The following is a 23,665-nucleotide window of genomic DNA, read 5'->3' as shown; positions in this document are numbered from 1 at the left end:
GTAAAGTGACCTGACAAACATTTTTCTAATCAATCTTTTCATTCATCGTTTGGAAGTACAGTTAGCGAATGAGAGCCTGCATCTGACAGGGTATTGTAAACCCGATTATTAGTGATGATCAGGTGATGATCAAATGTTGGAAGCAAGGTCCTTTTTATTGCTGTAGAAGGCATATAGAAGGAACCAGGAGCACCATTCAAGACTGAGTGGAAAAAGAAGGTTGAGATTAGCTTATTTTCTTTATATCAGCTATCATTTGACTTGGCCTACATAAAATATAATTTTCAATAATAAAAACATGCACACTTATATATGCATCATTTAAATATAATTTTAATGAACTAATTGTGTAATAATACATTCTTGCTCAAATACACTGGATGACATGCAGAATGTTTGTATGCTCTAAGATGGTGTATCCTAACATGCATTTGATAACAGGCATTGGGGTGTCATGGTAAGTGCTGGCATGCTGGAGGGAGACCAAAGCACTACAGTTTGAAGCTAAAAGCCTGATGTGAGAATCTGAAAGATTCTGCATACTGATGTACTGGAGTAGTATAGTCAAAAAGCAAGATATGAAAAAAATCCGATTAAAAACATGTCACTGCTATTGACAGCTTCCCCAGAGGCACACTAACTTTGTTTATATTAAGAAGTAGGTGCAGGTTGTCTGCAAAGTCTTTTCTAATGCTGGAGAGCAACTGAATCTATGCAGTTTATCCATTTCATGCTGTGTGGAAAAGGGAGAAATCACAGCACCGTCCCTTCTGTTCTTTGGAGTCTTCAAACTACAAATAGCACTTTCTCCCTCCACACTCCCCCAACATTACATCTTCTGTGTGAGCTCTCTGCCAGCTCCAGTTGACTCATTTTTCAGGATCTATATCCTGGAAAATGGCTTCAGTGTGACATGACTTGTCCTTTGGCAGCAGAGCCTGCTAACAAAGCCCTTCTGTCTCCACACCTGCGGGCGTGTGCTCCTGTCCCCGCACTGCCCCACTCCCTTTCCAGTTGGGCCAGGGCACATATTTGAAGAGAGGGTGATGCTTTTTTACTCACAAAGAGCTGGGTGCTGCTGCAGTGACTGGGGGATGGGGACTTCTTAAATCAGAACTGCTGCAAAGGAAAGGTTTGTGAAATCTCAGAGCACAGTTTGGTGGGATTTCCCTCTCTGCAGCACTGTCAGCTTCAGCAGCCTTCTGCTAGCTTCTCCCTTCTCCCTAACCCTTCTTCCCGTGGCAGTAACAAAGTTACCAGTATACGTATTCGAGTAACCATGGCTACCAAGGGGCAGGAGCAGATTATGGTAAAAAAAAGAAAAACAACTCGAGAAAAAAGGTTGTATTTTTACCCTGGATTTTTCCCCAGTCTGTTCACTGAACGTTCCCCAAGAGAATGTGCAACAGCCCACCCATCGGGGCCATGCATAGGTAGAAATGAACAGTGGGCAAGCAGAAATGCTTCTCAGACTTCACTTCTTTCAAGAACCTGGAATGCGTTTCATGTTACCTGATATTCAGTTTCTGTCTAGTCTTGACTGGCAGTGTAGGCTGCCTCCCCACATTGCTTCTGTAATCAGTGGAAAATGAATGGATGCTTCATCCCATCCTAAAGAATGTATTTGGGATGAAATGGATCACATCCTTAAGGGATACCTTTCAATCCACTGAGCATGGAGGACCCTGAATGAGCAGCTTAGGTGTTTGGCCAGATGAGCTCTCCTGAATCTAAACCATTACTGTTCCCTGCAACTCTCAGCCAAAGGTGTGCATGATTTCTTACAGATTTCCAGTGCACTTACTGCTATTAACTAAACCCACATCACTCAAGAATGATGAAAGACATACAGTCTGTCAAATCATTTCCACTTGTATGAATTTAACATGCTGTAAACAGATACCATATAAACCATCATCATGTGCTGTTCGATTCTTGTTCAAAATTCAGCTGTTAAGGTCATCTTCTGTAAGCTTTTGTGCTGTTTGTACTGTGCCATGTCTGTTCCTTGCACATATTCTGTATTGCCTTTTCTCTTTTACAGCCTTCACTTCAATCCAACTCATGACTCTCTCACCCTGGCTATTTAAGTTTTTTACCTACTAAGAAAGTGTTTCCCAAAGAAAACAGAAGGTTATAAAGCTGGTGTAAAGGTAAGACAGTGAGTCAGTGACAGGCAGGATAAATAGGCTTCCTTACACTTTGGCCTGTAGAAGCACTGCATGGGCACATAATCCAACATGCATGTCCCTGTGTCCCCATTACACGATGGGTATGATGACTTCCTTTTGGTTATGTACACCCTAGGGGCATGGCTCAGGGAACAGAGGGAATTTGGGCATCTCTGTAAGGTGCTGTGCAGCCTCCCTGCCTCAGACAGTAGGTACTGTTGTCAGAGTTCATTGTAGAGTCTGCAGTGGAGTGCTTTTGAAAAAGATATCATTAAAATATGTCATTCTCATAACTGGTATTTCTCTATCTTTGGAAAACTGATAAATCTTAAACCCTACACCCAACCCCCCTAAAACCCCCAAGCTCTAGGCACAAACTAGTTAGCAGGGCTGCCTTTACTGCTGCAAAACAGTGTTACCAAACTGTTCTCTTGGTGCCATCTGTAGCCATTGTGGGCTGCTCTAAGATTTAGCATCTGTGTTTGCACACACACCATTTAACAACAATCTTTGCAGTTTACTAATGGTTAATCCTATTATACTGAGAGGAAAGAGGGTATCGCCGTTAAAGCACATACTCCATGCATGAAGAACCTTGCCTGGATTCACTTCTTGGTACTGGGAAATTCATGTAACCTCATTTTCTGATTTCTGCATGATTTCTCAAGGCTTTTGGTGTACCTCACAGGTATGTTTTGAGTCTTTAGTTGACACCTAGGAGGTCTGGAGTTTCTGGAAAGCAGGACTGCTGTACCTGTTGAGCACCCTCCCTTGGATATTCTGCCTATCCCACTTGGAGTGATCAGGGTGATACCTTTATGAATATCATCGACTAGCTTGGAGTAGATCCTCAACATAATCCTGCCAGGTGTTAAGTGCCATGACATAGCTCCAGAGCTGTGTTTAAACACATCCCTATATTCAGCTGTGGTTCCAGTAGAGTAATCTGTAAAACCACACTTGGTACTTTCCACATGAGTATGGATAATTAAAGGGAAAGTAACTCCTTCTTTTGTATTTATAAAACCAATGTTCACTTCTGTACTCTGTAAATGTCCCTTTTTCCATCTAAATTTTGGTGTTTCCCAGCTGATGGGACTTAGTCCTCCGTCCTCAACTGTTCCAAGGAAAATTAAACATCTTCCTTACCAGTTATAGGTAGCTGAGTTGCAGTCTGAAATCATCCCTCTGTATAGTTCTAGCAAGCCAAGTGTGGCTCAGTGTCCTGAAGTAGGAACAAAACAAACTGGTATCGAGCAGGTGAATCCAGCTAGAAAAAAAACAGAAAAAGTTAAGCTTAATGTAGTGTCCTCATTATTGACTTAGCACCTCTGTGTAGGCCAATTTTTCAGGGGAATACTTTATGTCACCCAATATTATGTGTGTTTTAGTGCTCACTTAATGACAATGTAATATTTCAAACAAAATACAACTTCTGTAATGAGATACCTCATTTCTGCCAGGATGTTATTAGGATAGCTGCTACAGTGATCTAATGAGATTGACCTTCATTTCATAACAAATTGCTCTCCTCCTGAAACTATTTTTAATGGCCTTCTTGATTTATGCAAAAGGACCTATAGTGATAGCCTTCATTTGGGGAAATAAATGATTCAGATCATTCCAAATTTGATGAAAAGGGTGAGTGAAAGTGCTACTATATTTTTACCATGTCACTCATCGGTTGAGTGCAGCATTGTGAAGGTCCCCTGCGGCTTTGTTCTCGCTGCCTCCCTGCAAGGAACCAAATAAATGAGCTTATTTCATTCAGGGTAGAAGATAAAACCCCATATAATTGCCAGCACTGGGGCCGCTGGAGCAGCTCGCAGGCTGTCACCTCGAGGTGCTCCTGCTCCCTGGAGTGCTGTTTGCTGCCATCTACCGGACATTGCCAACGTTCCAAGGGGACCGTCAAATCGGTGCTCCAAGACGTTTGTTGTCCTGATAGTCAAAGCCGTGGTGCTCGTGACTTCTAAAGCACATTTTAATGAGATGAATCCTTTTTAAAGGGTGACAGAGGAGAAAAAGAGGAATTCATATTCTGAATATTTCTGCTGAGTGTCTTAAAAGTATTGCTTAGTTGAAGCAGGGTGGTTATAGCAATTCAGAGGGAAGATGAGTAGGAGATGGTTACAATTGGCATTATATTAATAATAGATAAGGATGCTTTGCTATGCTGTAGTTATTTTAATCTGAAAAGCCTACTACCTTATTAGTATTTAGTCCTCACCATGGTACCGGTTTATTACATGGTACCAGTTTTATGGATGATGTCACTTACCCACTGTGAGGCAGAAGATTTGCAGGCTTTGCATATGCATTTCCCATTGCAGAAAAAATATATGGTTTAAAAATTACATGACAAAATGTTTTCTTAGTGCACCTTATGCATTTGTCTCATGCTTTCTGCAGACCTGGCTGCAAACATCATGCTTGTAAATTCCTCTTCAAAAATCCCAACCGTAAGACTGTTTGCTCAACCAAAACATGATTTGAGATGGAAAGAGTAAGATGCAAATTAAACTTTAAAGGAAAGGCTTCACAAAAATAACAAAGGCCATACGTGTTCCCACATTAAGATAAAGAACGTTCAAGTCTGTATGTACAGCACCATCTGGTGACTTATGCACAGCAGGATCCCAAAGCAGGGATTTATGTACCTTGCCACAGCAAGTCAGTTGATATCCCCCAGCAGACCTGCTCCTTATGTTCTTACAACTTCTTCAGAAACACAGAAATATGCCTTCATTCCTATTTTCCAGGCTTTGGCTGTTGTCATCATTATTTGTGCAGAGGAGCAGGAGGATTTGTTGCTGCTTATGGCCTCCTCCTCAAGTCTTACTATGTAGTCATGCTTTCCTTTTATCTGGGAAGGGCTCCACAGGCAAAGTCCCAGTCTTGGTAGCCGTCAGCAAGCACACAGATCATTATCTGGCACCTTGCCTTTCTTGGCTGCCCGTCTTCCTGCCTGGCTGAGACAGCAATTCATCCTGTGCCTTTCACTGCTGCTGCCCACTGCTCCAGCCTGTCCCCTGTGCCGCAGCTGTTGCACATAATGTCACATTCACTGTGCTACAGGACAAACACAGGAGAAGTCTGTCTGGATGGGCACTTTGCTGTAGGTGTGCATGGTGTAGGGCAGTGGTTGTTGGTTTGCTTCCACAGAGCCAATGGACTGGATTATCCATTTGTAAGCATCGTCCTTGGGTGCCTTAACTATTTGTGGATACATGGACTTTGAGCAACCTTGTCACAGAAACAGACTCCAAGAGGTTTTAGTTTTCCTGTAAGCAAAGAGCAGGTAAAAAGATTCAGAGCTTAATTCTCCAGTGTGTTACACCATAGTATCATTGATTGCAGTACAGTTCTATTTCATCTTAAACCCAAGGTAATTGACTGGAACATCATGTTTTTAACTCATAAATCCTGTATATCCCACACATCTCAGGCAATTACCTCAGCAGCTGTGGATCTCTGAATCACTTACATGAGTCTCCTTACCACTGAAGAAAATAGATCTTTGTTTCAGTAGAACAGCCCATGGGCTTAGCAGAAACATCCTGTGTCTGTGTCTCGATACAGCATATGAAGTTCTTCCTCCAGCAGTAGTCACACAAATGCTGCAGGAATGAAATGCTGTCACTGAGGCTCATTTAATTTGTTTCATGTAGCAGTTTTCTTAATTCTTTAGAGAACAGTGTCTTTTAATTTGGCACAGTGCACTGAGCTGGTTACAAAATCAGTCAATATTGTAGGTGAGAAAGAGTTGAGAGTCAGCATCTTATCTGATGACCTGTTCTGCTGAAGCAGACAGATATATCTGTTTTAGCAGTAAGGGAGGGATGAGGATCAGAGCTCACTCATTTGCCTGCGATGCTGCATCGTATAAAATCTTCCTCCCACAGTGTCCAAAGTCCTTTGCTTTCTGATGAAGCAACCTGGCATGACATATGTCAACTTGCATGGCTGTGAAGCCTGCAAGGAGGCTGTGAGGATATTTTGGAAGGGTAGAGAACTTGCTGAATGTTAAAATATAGCTTTATGCTAAGATTTAATGCAGAAAGGGGTGAACCACATTGTAAACACCAAAGTCAGTAGCTGTGTTAACCATTGATGAAATCTATATTTCATTATTTGAAAACTCATGTTTTCACTTTCATTTTTTATTGGCTTAGTCCCTTGGGAACTTCTCTGTAGTGAAAGACACAGAGTACATTAGTGTAGGCTTTTGAAATACGTTATGTATAAGCAATAGGGAGAACGTGCCATGCTACTGTTATTGGTTAATTTTGCTAAAAAAATAATTAAACCCAGTGAAGATAGAGGCAAAAGATCAAATTTAGAGATTCCCAACTGTAATAAAACAGCCCCTTTGAAATATACTTACAAGGACAGTCCTGAGCACGCTGGATTTGCCCAATAAATCTTTGTTCTCTTTTTCTCTTGTTGACAGTTGGAGTCCTAATGTTCCCAATAACCTGAGTGGTACAAAGGGACAGGAATCCTGTTCTTCTTTTCTTGAGGGTAACAAGCATCTGCTTTTATCCACACCTTACGGAAAGTGGCAGGTCAGTGTTGAGAACAGATGCAGTTTAGTGACCCTGTAAGGAAGGCAGTGCCAGCCTATCTGGTCCGGTTGCATTTCTTACCTTTTTCCATTCTATCCCAATTCAGAACACTGGGACAATGCAATACTGACATGGAGCATGTGAAGCCTTCTGTTCACAGCAAGCATCCTTTGCTCATCTCACTTTGTGTGATATAGCTGCTGAGGCAACTGGCTGCAGGATGGCCAGACACTGAACTTGGAGCTGTGGGTCCCACTGTTGGATCACTTTACTGGGATCTGCTGCCTTTTTCTTAGGAGCTTGTAATTTCTGAGGTTTTATAGTTAAATCACTAAACCGCCCAGGGGTTCCTATGCTCATGGCCATGCTGTTTTACCATCTGACATATTCAGCTCATGTTACAGCTGCTACATTCATATCTTTCATCTGCGTGCCATGAACAGGGTTCTGAGATGGCTTGGATCAGCATAGCTCTGTGGTCTTCAGCAGAGCTATCTTAATTTACATTCAGACCTCCACGCACAAAGATGCACCTTTGTGAAATGCCCATCTCCATCCAGAATGGAGCCTCCTTGCGCATGCAAGCTGCCATGCCAGAGGTCTGCCACATGCAGGGCGATTCTCTGAGGCTGCAGTCCAGTGAGTTGCACACTGAACTTGGGCTTTTGTCCTGATTAATTGCAATTCATTTCTCAAATCATCAGGAAAAGTCAATCTTTGATGTAAAACACAGCTGCGTTTACCACAAGGGAGGCCTGTGCCAGACATGTAAAGCATTCCAGAGCCCAGCCACGCACTGCTTGGGTAAGGACTGTGGCTGGTTTGTGTTTCAGAAGGTTATGTACAGTTCTGGCCTTTATTCTTTACGTGACCTATTTGAGTAGAGAGACCTGTTCTGTAGAAGGGCAGCTGTTTTGAACTTACGATGTTTTGGAGAGAGGAGGAAATGCAGTGAAGGATAGAATTAGGTCACAACTTCAGGATGCCAAGATTTTTCTCTTGATTTGGTTGCTTTTGTAAAGCAGGCTCTCGCATTTAACCGCACTGGAAGGAATAATCTTTTCTCTGCAATCACTGTACAAAGGAAATTGATTGAAATCATAAAAAAATTAATTTTCTACATTTCTATGTGACAGTATGGCAATAAAGACAAGCCCATCTCAGCTATGTACTTAGCATTTATGATCGGGGGATAATAAACAATCAATCGAAGTCAGTTAAAGCAGTTCTCCAAAGCAGTTTAGAATCTCACTAAAATGACTGAAACACAGTGCAGCACAAACACTTCTGTGCTGAAATCAGGTTCAGGGCAGGAACAGCAATGGGATTGTTGATGATTAGTAGGATGAGAAGCAGGATTTGAAAGACCCACTTTTAAAACCGAGGTGCTCAGTGCAGTGCAGACAATGTCCTGAGCCCACTGATCGCTCCCTCTAAAGAGCAAGCTTGGAATCTTCATTCCCTGTGCTATTTAAAACTAATAAATGCATCTAAATTAGAAACCAGTGAAGTGTTTTCATGTCAGACCCCTCATTAAGACATTTTAGGAAGCACAGAAAGATAAAATGATTAAAAAGCAATCTTAGTAACTGGATGACTGTGTTAAATTTGTCTGCATTCAGACTGTGGCATGCAGCTTTGTGTGCAGGGACTGAGTGCAGCCACATCCCTAGTTCTCTGTCATAGCTGTCCTGTCCACATGTGTGTGTGGGAGGGTGTGGGGGAAATCTCGCCTATATTGTGTGAAATGAGAAATTAGCAGTGACCTTCAGGCTAATACTCAGATAGAATCTTTTGAGATTGCATTATAGCTCCTTTCACTACTGCTGCAGATTTTGAGCACTTATCTAGCTCTATCCATGATCAGGCTCACTTCCCATATGCAGTTAAAACAAGCTGTTTTTCGTACCTTTTCATGGGATAACATAAATTCACAGCCATACCACTGTCTTCTTTTGGCAGTTTGGAGAGCTAGGAAATACTGCAATGAAATGTTTCTAATTTAATTCAATCCCTCATTAATTTGTTCTCTCCCTTAATTCAGTGTCAGCCTCGGGACCCAAATCATTTGTATTAAAAATAACATAATGGCCATCCTTTCTTTTAATCAATGTTGACTGCTTTAGGCAGGTATTAGCAGATAATCTGATTACAAACTACACAGTGTGTTGGCATTTAGTTAATAACTATCAGGGAAAATTTGGAAAAGAATCAAAGGAGAAAAAAATAAAAATACAAAGAGGGAAAAGAGAAAAGAAGAGAAGAGAGCCTTACAACGACACATAATGTTAAAGACGTTATCATGGAAAAGTCTTTTCTGCTAGTGGCTGTTATTGGTACAAGCTTCCAAGATGCACAGCCAGTGGCGTCAGCCATGGGCGACAGGCTCAGCCCAGTGGGGAGTATTTGACAGAACTCCAAAAAGAATGAGGTCTATGGTAAATCTACCATCATTTCCTCTTAGACTTATTTAAACTTACTAATGGGATTTATAGGTTAGATACTTAGTGGTATAAACTGGCATAGCTCCACTGAACTCTGGCTGCATCATCTGCAACCTTCTCTGGGCTGGCAAGAAAACTGATGTGCAGCTAAATCCAGGTTGTACATAAAGCAACGTGGAGCAGCTCTGCAACTGCTTCATACTGGCTTGTGGGGAAGTCCCTAGTCAGGCTCACTGGCCAGTTCTCTAATCATCCCCAGCTGCCTTATGTCACAAGGACCCAGTTCTCGGGAGACTGAGAGCTGCCAGGTCTGGCAGTGCTCAGGAGGCTGGCAGGGACTTACTTTGAGGGGGCTGTGTGGCATCTCTCATTTCCTTACAAATACCATCTTGGGAATGCATCTGAAGTAGGTAGTTTGTTGTCTGCTATCTCTTCTTGGCAAATTTGCAATACTGCTGTAATAACAGCCCTTCTGGTCAGCCAGGAGCTCCAGAGGAGGCTGGGACTGGTTAGTTTTCACCTGCCTCCCCTGAGGCTGCGCCTGATGCTCCAGAGATCAGTCTAAATGGAGCCTGTGCTCTGCTGCTCAGCAGATGGCATTTTTCCAGTACATCAGTATTGGAGCGATACCCAGCACAGTGTGAGGGATCCCAAGCTGTTAAAGAATCTGCCTTTTGACTAAAGCAGAAGAAAAGAGCCTTGACAGTTTGCTGTTTTGCAAGTTACCAATAACAAAAAGAAGGTTTACAGTGTCCTGACATGTTCTAATATGCCATTACTCTCTGCCTAAGTTCCCAGTGCTCACTGAAGCTCCATTCAGTATATTTTACACTGATAATGGTGATGAAAGGTATCATACACCATCTAAGAAGGGACCAGCTCCTCTGGGAGTAATATGAACGATATGTGCTAATCACACAAGGGCCTTTGAAGCTTTTGGTAGGGACTGCTTGAAGTCATCAGCATAATAATGTAGTGGATTTGGGACTTAAGAACCCCACAGGCTGATAGCACATTTCTGACAGTGTGCCAAGGCAGCTGACCTCTGGATTCCTATTCATATTCATGAGGATCTTTCCCCATGACCTTCTCATAAGAAAGGCTGCTCAGCAATGCCCAGGAATAGGGCTGGGCTGAGTGGGAGAGGTGCTCCAAGGCAAAGTTGTTCCTGCAAAACAGAGGCATTGACAGCACACCTGGAGACAGAAGAGGATGGTGAATTGGCAGAGGACCATAGTCTCCATCTATATGTATACTGGAGCTGAAATGGATTTCAGAGCAGCTTGATCTACTACTTCAGTGATGTAGCTTTGAATTCCTTTGTTCTTAGAAGCTGCATATTTTTGTTGCTTTCTTATATGAGCAACTATTATTAACATTGACAAAACAAATGTAGAATTCTATAAAAATCATTCTGTGATGGATTTAATTGATGAAGCTTCCCAAGTCATACTGGACAGTTGTGAGTCAGTGGTGAATAGCATGTAAGTAGAAATACTGTTGAATAAGCCCTTGATTCTTGCATACCTTTTCCCCTCAAATGGGAAATGTCCTTGAACACGTTCCTTTGCCATGCTCTCTGTAAGTTCCTGAGTCTGTGACACTGGAATTATGTCCTCCTTGTAAAGTGCTTAGGATCAGCACAAAACTCACACTGTATTTTACTTTTGGTGAGTGGTGAACTAGAAAACCCTTTTAACCCTAAAAATTCTAGAAAGTAGAAATCTGTTTGAGAAGACCCACAATTGTGCCCAAGAACTCATGTTAGTTGAGTGTTTCTGATTGCTGATTTACAGGAAGAAGTGATTAATCACCAAGTGAAATCTGTTCTAGATTAGCATAAATTGCAGGAGGTTGGAAAAGACTCCAGATGGATTTGAATTATTTGAAAAAGCAAGCAAAACCAGCAAAGGAAATGTTGAATTGGATGAACACAGACTGCTTCCTAATAAAAAAATAAACTAAAGAGTCTAATCTGAACATCCATAATTTTCCAAAGTCAAAGCTCTAGGAATGGAGATGTCTGCCCAGGACAAGAAAATAGGGCTCTGATGGGCTGGAGATACTTCATCTGTTCTGGCATGTCAATGGGATATTGATGCCCTCAGTCCCTCAGTTTAAGCTGTATCACCTCAAAAACACACAAAAAGAAAAGTCTCATGGCAGTGAAGAGTGGGACTGTGTTCTGCAGTTTACATGGAAGGAGAAGTTGAAGCCTCCAGGGAGATGATGCTTCATGCCACAGGGCAGTGATGTGAGTGGTTCATAGCTGCAAAAGGGTCAATGGCACTTGGGGTTTCATGAAGCAATAGATGCTATTAAAACATTTATATTTGCCATGTTGTATCCCACAGCATCACCTGACGTTCTGCTGCTCCTTCTTGTTTGAAGCTGTGTGTGGTCACAGTGTTAGCAGTAACTCCCATACATACACAAATATGTAAGCTGGGGGATTGACGTGACAAAGCATAAACCTTTTTTCCATTAATATAAATGGTAAAAGTTCAGAAGGAGACTTTTTTCCTTGGACAACAGAAGTTGTATGAGTAGCTAGCAGGTTATGGGATGTTCCTTTTCTTTTGCTGGTTGGGGTAGTGGCTGTAAATGGGCAGATTACCGGCTCATTTCCAACAGTAACTTGATTTGAATTTAGTGCCCCCATAGGAACCAGGAGAATTTTATTATCTTGATTTAATTCTCAGTTTTCTTTAGAAGAACATCTATATTCTTTGCACTTTAGAGAGGTGCAAAGTTAATAGCTTGCTTCTTACAGATAAACTGCAGGGATTTCATGGTTTTTAAGGTTAATCTTTGCTTTCACTGCAGTTAATCTAGGCCATTAAGACTTCAGTGAAATCAGGCAAACCCTAGTGTCTGGCGTTAGATCTGTAACTGCCCCCTGCCCTGCTGCACCCAGATGCTGTCCCTGGGCTTGCTCTGTCTCTAAATGGCAGCAGGGTGCTGCGCAGGTGGTATGGACTCTCCTCCACCCCAGAGTGGCAAGCCAGGTACTTTGCCTGATATCAATGGCACAACACATGTCAGGACCTCTAAACCACCATGCAACAGCTTGAGAAAGCAGCTTTCTATGTGTTTGTTGAACATGGGCTATTGGCTGATACCCAGGAAGAACAAAAAGCCTCCCCATTCCCATTCCTTCCCCTTTTGGAGTATAAGCTGTGATAGTTTTGTGGCTTTACCTTAAGTGACAGTCAGTTACTTCCAGCGTCTGCTTCTGTACATGTCCTGACTCTGCCAGCTGCAATGTGACAAAAATAACACCTTAATGACAGCAAAACAAGGGGATGAGAGCAGGAGATGCTAACAGAAAATGCACATGCGATAGCTGTAATTTTAAGTTCTCTGACTTGATACATGCAGATCTGCTTCACGGTCTCCAAGCTGATTTCCCAGCGGCTCCCCCAGTGTCTGTTTGCCAGACAATGACTTCTGTGCTCATTTGAAAGCACTGAAATGATAGCAAGAAGCCTGCCTCCATCTTCCAGGTGGATGGGCCCAGCACCAGGCTCTAAAGTTGCCTCCTGCAGTAGCAGCAGCGGCACCAAGTGAAGTGCAGTAGGTCTGAAGACCCAACGTGGAATTTTAATGTGCATCTTTCTTCACAGACCTAAGAGTCTTAGCTCAGAATTGAAAGGAAACCACAGCCTTTCTCTGCAGGACAGATTGTGGCAAATGTTTGACTTGTGAGCTGGCTGCTTCTATCTGATTCTGGTTAAAACCACTGCTGGGTAAGGAGTGATTCATATATGGCAGCATGGAAGCTCATTAACTTGGGTGAAAAGATCAGCCTGCAGAGCTCAAGTGATGCATGGAGATTTTCTAGAGAATAAAGGTTCCTCATGCAGAAGAACATAGATCCTGAGGGCCTGTCTACCATAAGGTGAATTTCTGAGATGGTGAAAAACCTGATACAGGCATTGTTGTATCAACTGAAACCAGGCATCTGTTGGCTTCACTGGCATCCGCTTCTGGCACAAGCTGAAATGAGAATGCCAGTCTGTGAGCGCTTAAGGACACCCACAAGAGGCTTTGCACTGACATAACTAAATTAATTTCAAACAGATTTTATTTAAACTAGTACAATTATGATGTCTCGACAAGGTTTCAGTCTATGTTTGCGTATCCCTTCCCTCCAGAGCGGTGATTGCCACTGACAAATGGCATAATCTGACTGTTGAGCTAAGTCCATGGCACTTTGTTGAAGTGAACAGGGATTACTCTGGCAAAGCCAAATTATCTGTCAGGCTGCTAAATGTATTGCACATTTAGTGACATTTCTGGAGCCAGTTAGCTTTGTGTTCTTAAAAAAGATGAGGACAACAGCTTAAACTGGTTTTGAAAGGCTTTGGAGCAATGTCTATGGGATAAATGTGAAAAGCCTGTGGTAGTTAACACTCTCTCTAGACTAATTCTCATCGTATTAATTGATGACATACCTGTGCAAATCCACTGTAGCTGTGGGGAGAATAGTGCCCTTAGGATGCTGGGTTTTGTTTTGGGGTCTTTTAAGTGTATTTGTGAGCAGTGCGATTGTCGTGCAGAAGCACAGCGCTGCTCTGATGGAAATGGTGTCATCTGTTCTATGCTAATAAATCAGCATCTGCAGCCACCACTGCTGCCTATTAAATCTGAGTGCAAAATTGAGCTGTTTGATCTCACTGCCACTGAAGTGTGTCTGCATGATCATGGAAGATGCATATTATCCCATCTGTTTTTCACAACTCCTCCATCAGGTTGTATGCTTCAAGGTAACCGATCAGACACAATGAATTTCTCTGCAGACGACTGCCTTAGAGGCATCCTGCTTTGTCACAGCATATAAAAATTTGATTTAAGAGTCATTTTATTCCTTCACAGCAGGTCATTTAAGCCCTGTCCACACTAGGGAAACTGCTAACTTTGGCTCAGCTCCTTTAGTGATAATGGCTGCCCCAGTGTGGACATTTGACTGTCTCTGTTTTCATTAATGTGTCACTTCTCTCCAAGAAGGCCTTACAAGACTCTGGTTCAATCAACAGCAGCTGCTGGTGGCCACCTTATTTTTGGGCTGCTGCTGCCACTTGTCCAGATGGAGCCAAAAAAGTGTCAGCCACGGTGAGGCTTCGGGAGAAAACACCAGATATGGGAGGTGCTGCAATGGCCCAGCCACCGGCAATCCCTGCAGCTGGGATGCCTGGCCACTGTGGTGGCAAGGCAGGAGATGCTGAGCATCAGTCTTGTCAACCAAAGGCTGGATCTGCCCCACTGCAAACCAGCCAGCTGTTCTTGTGCTGTATTCATCTTTTGCTGAACCTGCCACATGCATTTTCCTCAGAAACACACGTTTTTGTCTAATTCCCTAGGAAGAGAGAAAAATGAGACAACTGCAGGTTTGATTTTGAGTGTAATAAAACTAGTTTATTTACACAGTAACATGAATGCCACAGAGTACACAGCAAAGTACCACAGCAAACCAGAGTGTAACTGCCCCTGATCACAAAGGAAGGCTTGAAGTTTATATACTTATATAAAAATGTGTAAATATCGATATGAAGCACCAGATAAAAGCAATGCAACCAGGAATTCCAAATACAAATTACCCACAAGAATGGAGTCGAAATGGAAAAAAAACAACAAACCCAAACAAATCCCTTACTGAAAGGATTCAAGAAATCCCATTTAGAAAAGTCCATCGCTTTTTGAATCCCAAATGGAAAAATAAGTTTTCCCCTTTGATTAAAAACAAGCACATATTCTTCAATGCTCAGCATAATCAAGTGTTCAAAGAAAAAAAACCCAAGAATTTCAACTGCAAAACCTTCTAATACCAACAAGCCAAAGGACAAAGAAACAGAAGTTTCGAGTCATTTTGGAGGAGGTGTTATGATGAAATGACCATATTCAAATTTACACACTCTTAAATATATATTATATATACAATATATAATATATATATTTTCAAGCAAAAGGGGCAAAGACTGCTTTTGGGATACAAAAATTCATATACATACATATATATATTAAAACATGCCCACACGCACAAAGATATATATATGTATATATATGAACAAATATTTCCTCCATATAAAAAATGTTCCAACCTCTTCTAAATCCCTGAAATCTTCCCCTTGGATTAATGGAAAAAAAAATAATCTTTCTAGTCTGAAGTACAAACCAAATTTCAAATTCTGTCGAGTGGTGAAATGCTTATGTACAGGGAAGTGGAGTATTTCATTTCTCACTGGCAACTCTGCTTGATCTGAAAGCATTCTGTGGTTTCCAACTAAATGCTGAGTGGAGCACCAGTGCAAGGAGACTTACAGGAAAGCAGTTGAGTTACATTCTACACCTATTCAAAATCTCCATCCTTCTAATACTGCATCCAGGTGAATAAGACAAGCCATACAGGTATCTACTAGAAATCCTCTGCCACAGAGCAGTGGGAAAGACTCGTTCCTCCTGTTGGAGCTGAGGGTGCCCTAAAGAAAGTTCTCCCCAGTATTTCTTTTGAAGAGTATTTTTGGTGTATTCCTCCCTTGAAGTGTTTGGAATCCAGATGATTGTTTACAGAATATTCCACAGGTGTATTTTACAGAGGTATTTGAAATTCTATTCTGCACTTCTTTGATGTTATCTCACTGCGTAACTACAGCATCACCACATCTCTCTCTGCATGGACTGAAGGGGGCTGACTGTGCTCTAGGCTCTACAGAACCAGCACTACCTCTGCAAAATCAGAGTAAAATAGATGGCCCAGGCATGCAGGGAGTAATGGTCACGTACTACTTCTCCAGAGAAACAGCTTAATTCCCATCTGGGAAAAGGGGGAGAGGAAAGTGCATTAAAAGGTCTGATTCAGTTTCCATTGTATCCCTCAGAAAAGTTAGAATTGATTTAAATAATTTTAATTTCTATTTAATTTATATTTATATTTACACATCAATTCAATTGCTATTGCAAAGGAAAGAATTAATTTAGGTGGGGCATGGCAGCACAAGGATTGAGAAACACACATTTTGGTTCAGCAGCAAATACTGTGTGGATGCTAAAGTTAAGGACCTACAGTGTGAAGCTGCTGAATAAATTCTCCCAGTAGCTGAACCCTGCCACATGTGATTTATTTAAAGAATATGTTTTTTCTCTCTAACATGTGGGAATTCCCCTGTGTTAACATGTCAGAATGATCCATTCATACATTGTAGGTGCTGCCGGGGTGCGCGGAGCAATAAAGATTTAAGGTGGAACATTCCTGTAATTGCTACATGCATTCCTGTCTGTGGGCCAGCAACATATCCTAGCTTGAGTTACTGATTTCATCATGTCTGGGTTTTGAAGGAAAATTTGGCTTCTGTATTTGGATATTCCAAACACTCCAGAATAAAATCCTGGATTTCCTCACTCCTGAAAATTTGTAGAGAAGTTTTGACTAGTAGATCCTCTTTATATTCACCTGGTGGTGCACGTTGACTAGATCAGATCTGCCATTTGAAAGGTAATTAGTGAATAAGTAATTCCTATTTAAGAAACACAAACCAAAACCATTTTCCATAACATCTTAGGAGCAGTTTTGTAGAATTGCTGTTTTAACAGAGGTTTGCATTTCATACCCCAGAGTACGGAATGCAGCACATCCACTACCTATAGCAGGAGTAGCACATCTTACCTTCACAGCTTCTTCCAGACTAATCAGATTCCTCATCCCCTAGAAGCTGAGCTCTCTGCAGTAGATTGTCAAAGCAATAGGCTTCTTTTGATGCTGTGGTCAGTCTGGACCCATCGACTTGTTATCCACTACTATTCTCCCTGTGCAGATGCCAAATTTGAAAGCCCCGGATTTTGTTAGTTCAGGTTTATGCTGTACTACAAGCAACCTAAAGGAACTCATTCACAGAAACGGCAAAGCAAATCTCACTGAATAGATCAACTCCGTGTGATACAAAGTACAGCATTTAATTGTGTGGAAGTCTTTCGCATCTTAATGTGGGCAGTATTATTTCTAGGGCTGTTATGAAAAGAATAAGATTTCCACCAACTGACCAGCTACATGTGAGTTTCTTGACAAGGCACTAAACATTGTGAATCCAATCTCTGTGCTCTCTCTGTAACATTAGAGAGGGTTTTAATGGCTCTAATAGGATCGGAAACCACTCATCGTAATTCTTCAAACAAGCATTTGATTCTCCCAGAAATTAGTTTCCACTGGAAAAATCTTTAGAGTTCATGTTAAAAATATTTGAATGACAGCTTTTATTAATAGAAAAATATATATTTACAGTCAATACTGTTATCTTAGATTTGCAGCTCTTCCTATTTCTTGAGCTCAACTGAAAGTGCGACATTGCTAAAAACAAATAATTCAAGATCTGTGCACATATTCAAGTAAGTTGTAACATGCACAGCCGGGGGTTTGTTCCTGCCATATACAGGATCCCAGTTACAAACAGAACGGGTTTTTTTCCTTTTGCTTAGCAATTATGCTGTAGCATTCTTAGGATGTGTTTACAATCAGTTTAATGCATACATTCTTCTATATTTATGTGGCACTATGTGTTGCCAGGATGGAGAACCACCACAAACACAGTTACAATCATCAGTTATGGGTGTATCTGCAAAGTCAGACTCAAGCTCGCCAAGGAATAGCTCAGGCCAGATTGTGTTTGACTACTTTGACCATTCCTTCTCTTTGAAAGAAAAAAAAACACACAACATTACAAACTGCTAGAGTTTACCCAGTGCTGCACAAGAAAGAGATTGGTAGTGAACATCTATCCATGCTTGATTATACTGCAGAGCTAAAATGAGTATTGGTTCATCACAAAAAGATACAAACTGAGATTAGATAGCTAGAGATACAAAGGCTTCGGACCAGCTGTGTTAAATACGGATGGCTGTAAAACATTCAAAACTCAGCTTTGCATGTGCATGTTGACACAAAGTGACACTGAGAACACGTGTCCAGGAACACAGAAACACCTACCGGCTTCAAGGAATCAGCCCACTGCAATGGCAAGTGGTCCAGGAATTGCTCGTACAGCCTGCATGAGTTCGGTGAGAAGTTATGTGCACACACACTACGAAACAAACACAAAACCAGACCACAGAGAACAAGAAGCCCTACTCGTAGCTCAGCACATTGTGACTAATAGCTAGTAGATAGCACACAAGTGACTTGTCATGCTCAGTGTATTTAAACTATGAGAGCATTGCCCTCCTGTGTCCAGATAAAGCAGGGCTGCATTGAATGTGTGTGTGATTCTTTGTAAAGGTTCTCCTACAAGCTGCTCAGCAGTAGTGTAGAAACTTTCTTTCCCAATGTAGTGGAAGTACCTCAACTACATACATTGCACTTGGGCTTTTAATGCACTGTCTTCTTTTTCTGCATCAATGCCACCATCCTGACCTTTTTGCAAAAAGAGAAAGAAAATATATATATATCACATTAAAATATATTATCCTTATCCTTGCCTGATCCTTCACTGATACAGGTGAATCAAACAACAGAATAATCATCAGAAGTTTAAACAGAAAAAATCTTTAGAAAGGTCACAAAGACAGTCTATACTACAGCACAATCGATGTAGGCTTCCACACACTATTCAGCTTAGCTCTGAGAGATGCCAGAGAAGAATAATAGAGACATTTCAGCCCCTCCAGATGTACGGTGTGGATCCAGAGCTAGTTTTGCTGACTTTAAGCCTGCAGGACTGTTTGTTCAGTTTCCATGTATCTGGTCCAAGCATGCATATGCTGTATAAAGTGGCTATTTGTTTCAAGGCTGAAGTGAATTGGTTCCTCACAGTTTTAACAATTAAAATGAAACATCAATCCATAAAAAGAACACATGGATATCTGTGCATTTATGTGCCAGGAAAAGTAAAGGAAGGGGCTGCAGATCTAGCATCAGGTAAAGGCTGGTGTGTAAAGTGAACACTATAATGTACAGCTTTAAAAAAATACATACAAGAATTGCACATAGATCCATAGGAGCGAAGCACAGGCTCATAACTAGGGCTGTCTGCTTTCCATCACCCAGGTCAGAATATTGGGTATCGCTCTTTCCCCTGCATCCAGCTCAGTTCTTCCGAGCGCTTCAGGAAGCGGTTCAGAGCCTAGCAAGACTGAGCAAAGCTACTGTCTGTACAGCTGCGGAGGTTCCAGAGGAAACGGCCCTGAGGTCAGGGAAGGAAGGAAGGAAGGAAGGAAGAAGGAAGGAAGTCAGCAGTGGCCTCTCAAAGGGAAAAGCTCCTTCAGGTTGAGTTTTAAAAATGCTGTCTCTGATCCCAGTTCCTGCTCTAGTCCAAAACTCCGCAATGCTCTTTGTGCTGTCCTAACAACATTCCATTTGTAGGGTGTTGCCTATAGCAATCTTAGAAAACACTCATTACAACAGACAAGAGAGAAGCAGCCAAACACCGCTGTGGGGAAAATGGATCACGATACTGTTAGTTGTGGCTGCCAAACTTAACAGCTCCCTCAATAATTAAACAAGTGGTTTTGCCCCCTTGTTTTTACCCTTCAGAGAACTGTGTCTGCAGTAGAAGTGTCTCCATGTGGCCTGTTAGCTACACACAGACAAGCTCTAAACATTTCTATCTCCTGCCAACATACCAGCAGAGCCAATTTCAGTCCCACTTTGCAATATGGCACAAGTGACAAGAGCAGACCAAAATAAACCAGAAGAGGTGGCTGTTATTTTTATCCCAGATTCACAGCAGTGATTGTCAGAGAAGGTTATGTACATCCTATCCATTTCAAGTCAGGCTTTAGTGCCTTTTGCGATGGAAGGGGAATTTCAATTGCCCACCATGTGTTGTATTGTTCTTGTATAAACATGGTTATAGCTACAGTACATCAACAGTCCAGGCTTGTGAATGTCATGTAGGAAATGGGATAGACAAAGTGTGCATAGTCTGCTTTTTAATGCAGAGGTCTTAAGCTAAGGGTAATGGTCTGATTAAGGCAGTGCTGTTGAAATCAGGGCTCCGTGATTAGAAAGGAGATGGGTAGGCAGTGAGTCAGAGCAGGAGGGAGGAGGTCTGAGCACAGGTGCTTACTGCCCACTGAGACTTGTTGCAGTCAGCAGGGGAGCCACAGCTGGGGAGGGAAAAAAGAAGGAGTAAAGTGTAAGAGAAAGATCAGAATCTGTTTGGTTGAGACCAAAGGAAAGAGGATTCACCCACATGGCGGGGGACTGACCAAGCTAAGGGCAAATTTTGTGTGGTATGTGGCATGGAAGCAAATGAGTGTTTTGTGGCATGGTGGATCACTCATCTCACAACTAATCCATCTCTGCTTATGGTCATTGCTATTCACTAACCAATGCTACATACAGAAATGACAGAAGCTAACCAGCAGAGGAGGGCAATTTGCTTACTGCAGTGGTAGAAATAGTGGTATCAAAGTTTGCTCTCCTTTTCAGCCAGATATTAATCAAGTTACATACTGTCTGGTCCAAATGCAGTCATGTACATATAATCAATCCCTAACAGGCCTGGCAAAAAAGGTAAAGTTTCTGTCATACTGGGTACAGGATGCAATTTCTCCACTTAGAACCTATTTGCTCAGAGTTGCTGGCTTTGATATCTAGGCTGTTTCTTAACACTCGTATGAAGTGTGAGCCCTAGGGCAAGCTGGAGGGAGGGCTGGGGTGGAGGTGGGAGGTGCTTCATGAAAAGCAACAGGCTCTACAAACTAGTGCTGCTGCATGATTCTCACAATGCGATGAAGTGAGTCTGTAGTGGCAAAAGCCAGGTATTGACAACAGAGCCAGTCTTCCAGAAGAACTCCACAGTCCCTGTCCAAGGACTTTTCTGCAAACTTGATCATCAGCAGCGTCCTTTTTATATCCAGCCAGTTCTGAAGCACAGCATCTCTCCGTGAGGGGTTGGAAGATGTACTTAGAGCGTGGAACAAGTCCTCACGTGGACCCCAAAGCAAACACTGAAGGATTCCCTTTGCTTCCGATATCAGGATCCTCTCCGAAGGGTTGGGATTCAGCAGGCAGCTGGCAAGTTGTTGAAGCCCTTGAGAGTAGAGGGAACGGCAAGGAATCTTGGGGAGATCAGCACGAGTATATTCCTTCTCCTTCAGCTCTGGATTCTCATCAAAGGGGTTGGGTAAGTGCAGCATTTCGTAGATGAGGATGCCAGTCTGGAACTCATCACACTTTTTGTACTGTGTTGCAGTGATGATTTCTGGAGCAAGGCGGGACTGATCCCGTAGGACTTCAGGATCCACCATGTGACTCTTCTGCTTGGCCTGCGAGAAATTACTCACTATTAACCTGGCCGGGCAAGCAGTGTTGGGACTGGGTTCCATGGACTCAGAGCTCAGAGGGCTGCCGCCTGGTCTGGAATGAACAAGCAGCAGATTCTCTAAGCGCAGATCACAGTGTGTGATATGGTAGGGCTTCAGGTGCTCCAGGCCCAGACACAGCTGTAGCAGGAGCAGGCAGACCTGCCTCTCATACAAATCTGGGCTCTTTGCATGGCGGGGCGCAGATTCTCGCACAAAGTCAGCCACTGTTAAGTATGGGACCTCCCGTGTGATGACCACAACGCGGCTGCGTGGCTTGCTGATGGTCCCCTGGTTGCTCGAGTTGTCTTTCTGTGAAGCCTCTGGACTGGTAGGAGTGTCTCTCTTCTCCTCAGGCTCTTTCTCCTCTTCTTCCTGCTCTTCTTCTTCCACCTCTGGTGCATCAGCATCCTCCCACGGAAGGAGACGAACTGGCACTTCAGCAAGGAAATGGCCACAGTCCTGCTGGATGTTAAAGTTGATAGCCAGGCTCTGCCGGATAGACAGGCTGTGATAATACTGCTGGGATTCCTTAGCTTTGCTCTTACAAATCTGGGGAAGAAAATAAACAGAACAGACATAACACTTACATTTGTAAATTATATATCTATCTGTATATTTAACAGGTACTTTGTTGATGGGTATTCACAGGGTAACCCTAAACACAAACACTGAAAAAGTTCTTTCCTGAATTGACCTTGGCAGCCTATCTTAAGGCACATGAACACTTTCCATTGGATAGTGAGCAAGTGCAGACCAACATGTGTGGACAGATCTCCCTGTGCATATATTATTCACTGGAAAATACAGTTCAGGCAGGTTGCACTCCCAGTCAGAACAGCAGCTGACACATGGCAAAGGCAGTGAAGCTTACTTTACAATTACTGTTTATCCATATCATTCTATTTTGTGTTCTTCTCTCAGCTTGGTGTGAAGCTTGAATAAGGTAAAAATAATCAATGGCAATAGGAGACACAAACAAACATGCATGGAATATCTGAGGGTATGATCAAACGATTGCAGGACTGAGTTAGCACAGCATAACAAGTTACCACCTGGGAGCTGCGCTAAGTGACTGGATGCATGCTCCTTGCCCACTGTAACTGGAAACTGCAATCTATCAGCTGCAGCTGTGTCAAGCTAACACATCATGTCTGCAGTGAAGGGTGTATGTGTGCATGGCAGAGGCTGTTGGCAAGCGGACTTGCTGTGCCTGAGATGAGGAATGGAAACTCAGTAGAGCGTGGTACCTTAACTGCGTTGATCCTAAGTATATGTTTTTATTTTGCCATATAGAGCTGTATTTAATTCTATCCAGCAATATCTTGTTGATATGTACATTATCACCATAATAATTATCCTTAGTAACTGTTGGCACTGACATTAACAACTGCCTGCTCTGACCCTCTGACAACAGTCACTGGACAGCCTCTATTAGGGCCTCTGTTCTAAGGCACTTACTGATTAACATTACAGCCTTACAAAGACTCAGGTGTGTTGAACTTTGCATGTCAACCTTAGTTCTACCGACTTCAGGGAGATCATTTCAAGTGTGTAAAGCTGAGTGTATCTTGTAAGCTTTACAAGGTTAGAGCCCAAGCATTCAGTTGGTATAATGCACCAACCGCTCTTAACTGCAAAGCTCAAAGGAAGAGAAAATAGGAATACATCTCACTAAAAACCAAAACTTTCATCTTTTCTATGCTTACGGGGTTAAGAAATATAGTTTAATGGGAGATCGAGTCTTCTGCTTATTGATGAGCAAAGTGCATCGGCAAGTAATCATATGAAAGTAGACACAAGTAGTAACAGTATTTGACTGTCCTCCTGTCTTTGACACCATGCATTTAGACTTCCCCGCATATTATGTACACAGTGCCTTAAACTGGCTGTTTGTAACTGCCATGCAGAAACAAATGTGAAAAATGCATTTTGTAGTCCATTTTATTTGAGTGAGGAAAGTCATAATTCTGTGGAAATGCTGAGAATTGCCCTGTTTGGACAGTGGCTCTTGCCAATTCATATTTGCAAATATATTTTCTCCTGTTAGAGGTGAAGTCAGTTCCTGATGGAAAGTTCCCCCCCTCCCTTCTCTCAAGGGTAACAAAAGTTTAAACAAATATAGTAAGAAGACAGCATTAACCTTTGAATTATACATAAAAAGAAAATGCCAGCTGATTGTGTCTGG

General features: G+C 42.3%; 1 protein-coding gene and 1 long non-coding RNA gene across 7 annotated transcripts in view; both read right to left on the bottom strand.

Annotated features, from left to right (window-relative positions):
• Positions 1-220: 220 nt before the first annotated feature.
• Positions 221-8,303, bottom strand: LOC134160316 (uncharacterized). The gene is made up of 4 exons (XR_009963509.1): positions 7,664-8,303; positions 5,659-5,791; positions 4,832-5,455; positions 221-4,170 (listed from the first exon to the last, which is right to left on the bottom strand). It is a non-coding gene; the product is annotated as an uncharacterized LOC134160316 (long non-coding RNA).
• A 6,271-nt stretch (positions 8,304-14,574) lies between these two features.
• The window catches only part of PEAK1 (pseudopodium enriched atypical kinase 1), a 113,939-nt gene continuing 104,848 nt past the window's right edge, over positions 14,575-23,665 (bottom strand). For all 6 annotated transcript variants that reach the window (XM_062612231.1, XM_062612227.1, XM_062612232.1 and 3 more), the window contains one exon: positions 14,575-22,029. In XM_062612231.1, the coding sequence (XP_062468215.1) occupies positions 20,875-22,029 (1,155 nt within the window). In that variant the 3' untranslated portion in view covers positions 14,575-20,874. The remainder of the gene's footprint in view (positions 22,030-23,665) is intronic.

Source organism: Pezoporus occidentalis, unplaced genomic scaffold, assembly GCF_034315485.1.
Source record: "Pezoporus occidentalis ecotype Australia unplaced genomic scaffold, CSIRO_AGI_Poc_V1 ctg159, whole genome shotgun sequence".
Taxonomy (NCBI): domain Eukaryota; kingdom Metazoa; phylum Chordata; class Aves; order Psittaciformes; family Psittacidae; genus Pezoporus; species Pezoporus occidentalis.
Note: the sequence above shows the minus strand (reverse complement) of the source record. Positions and strands in the feature narration are given on the sequence as shown.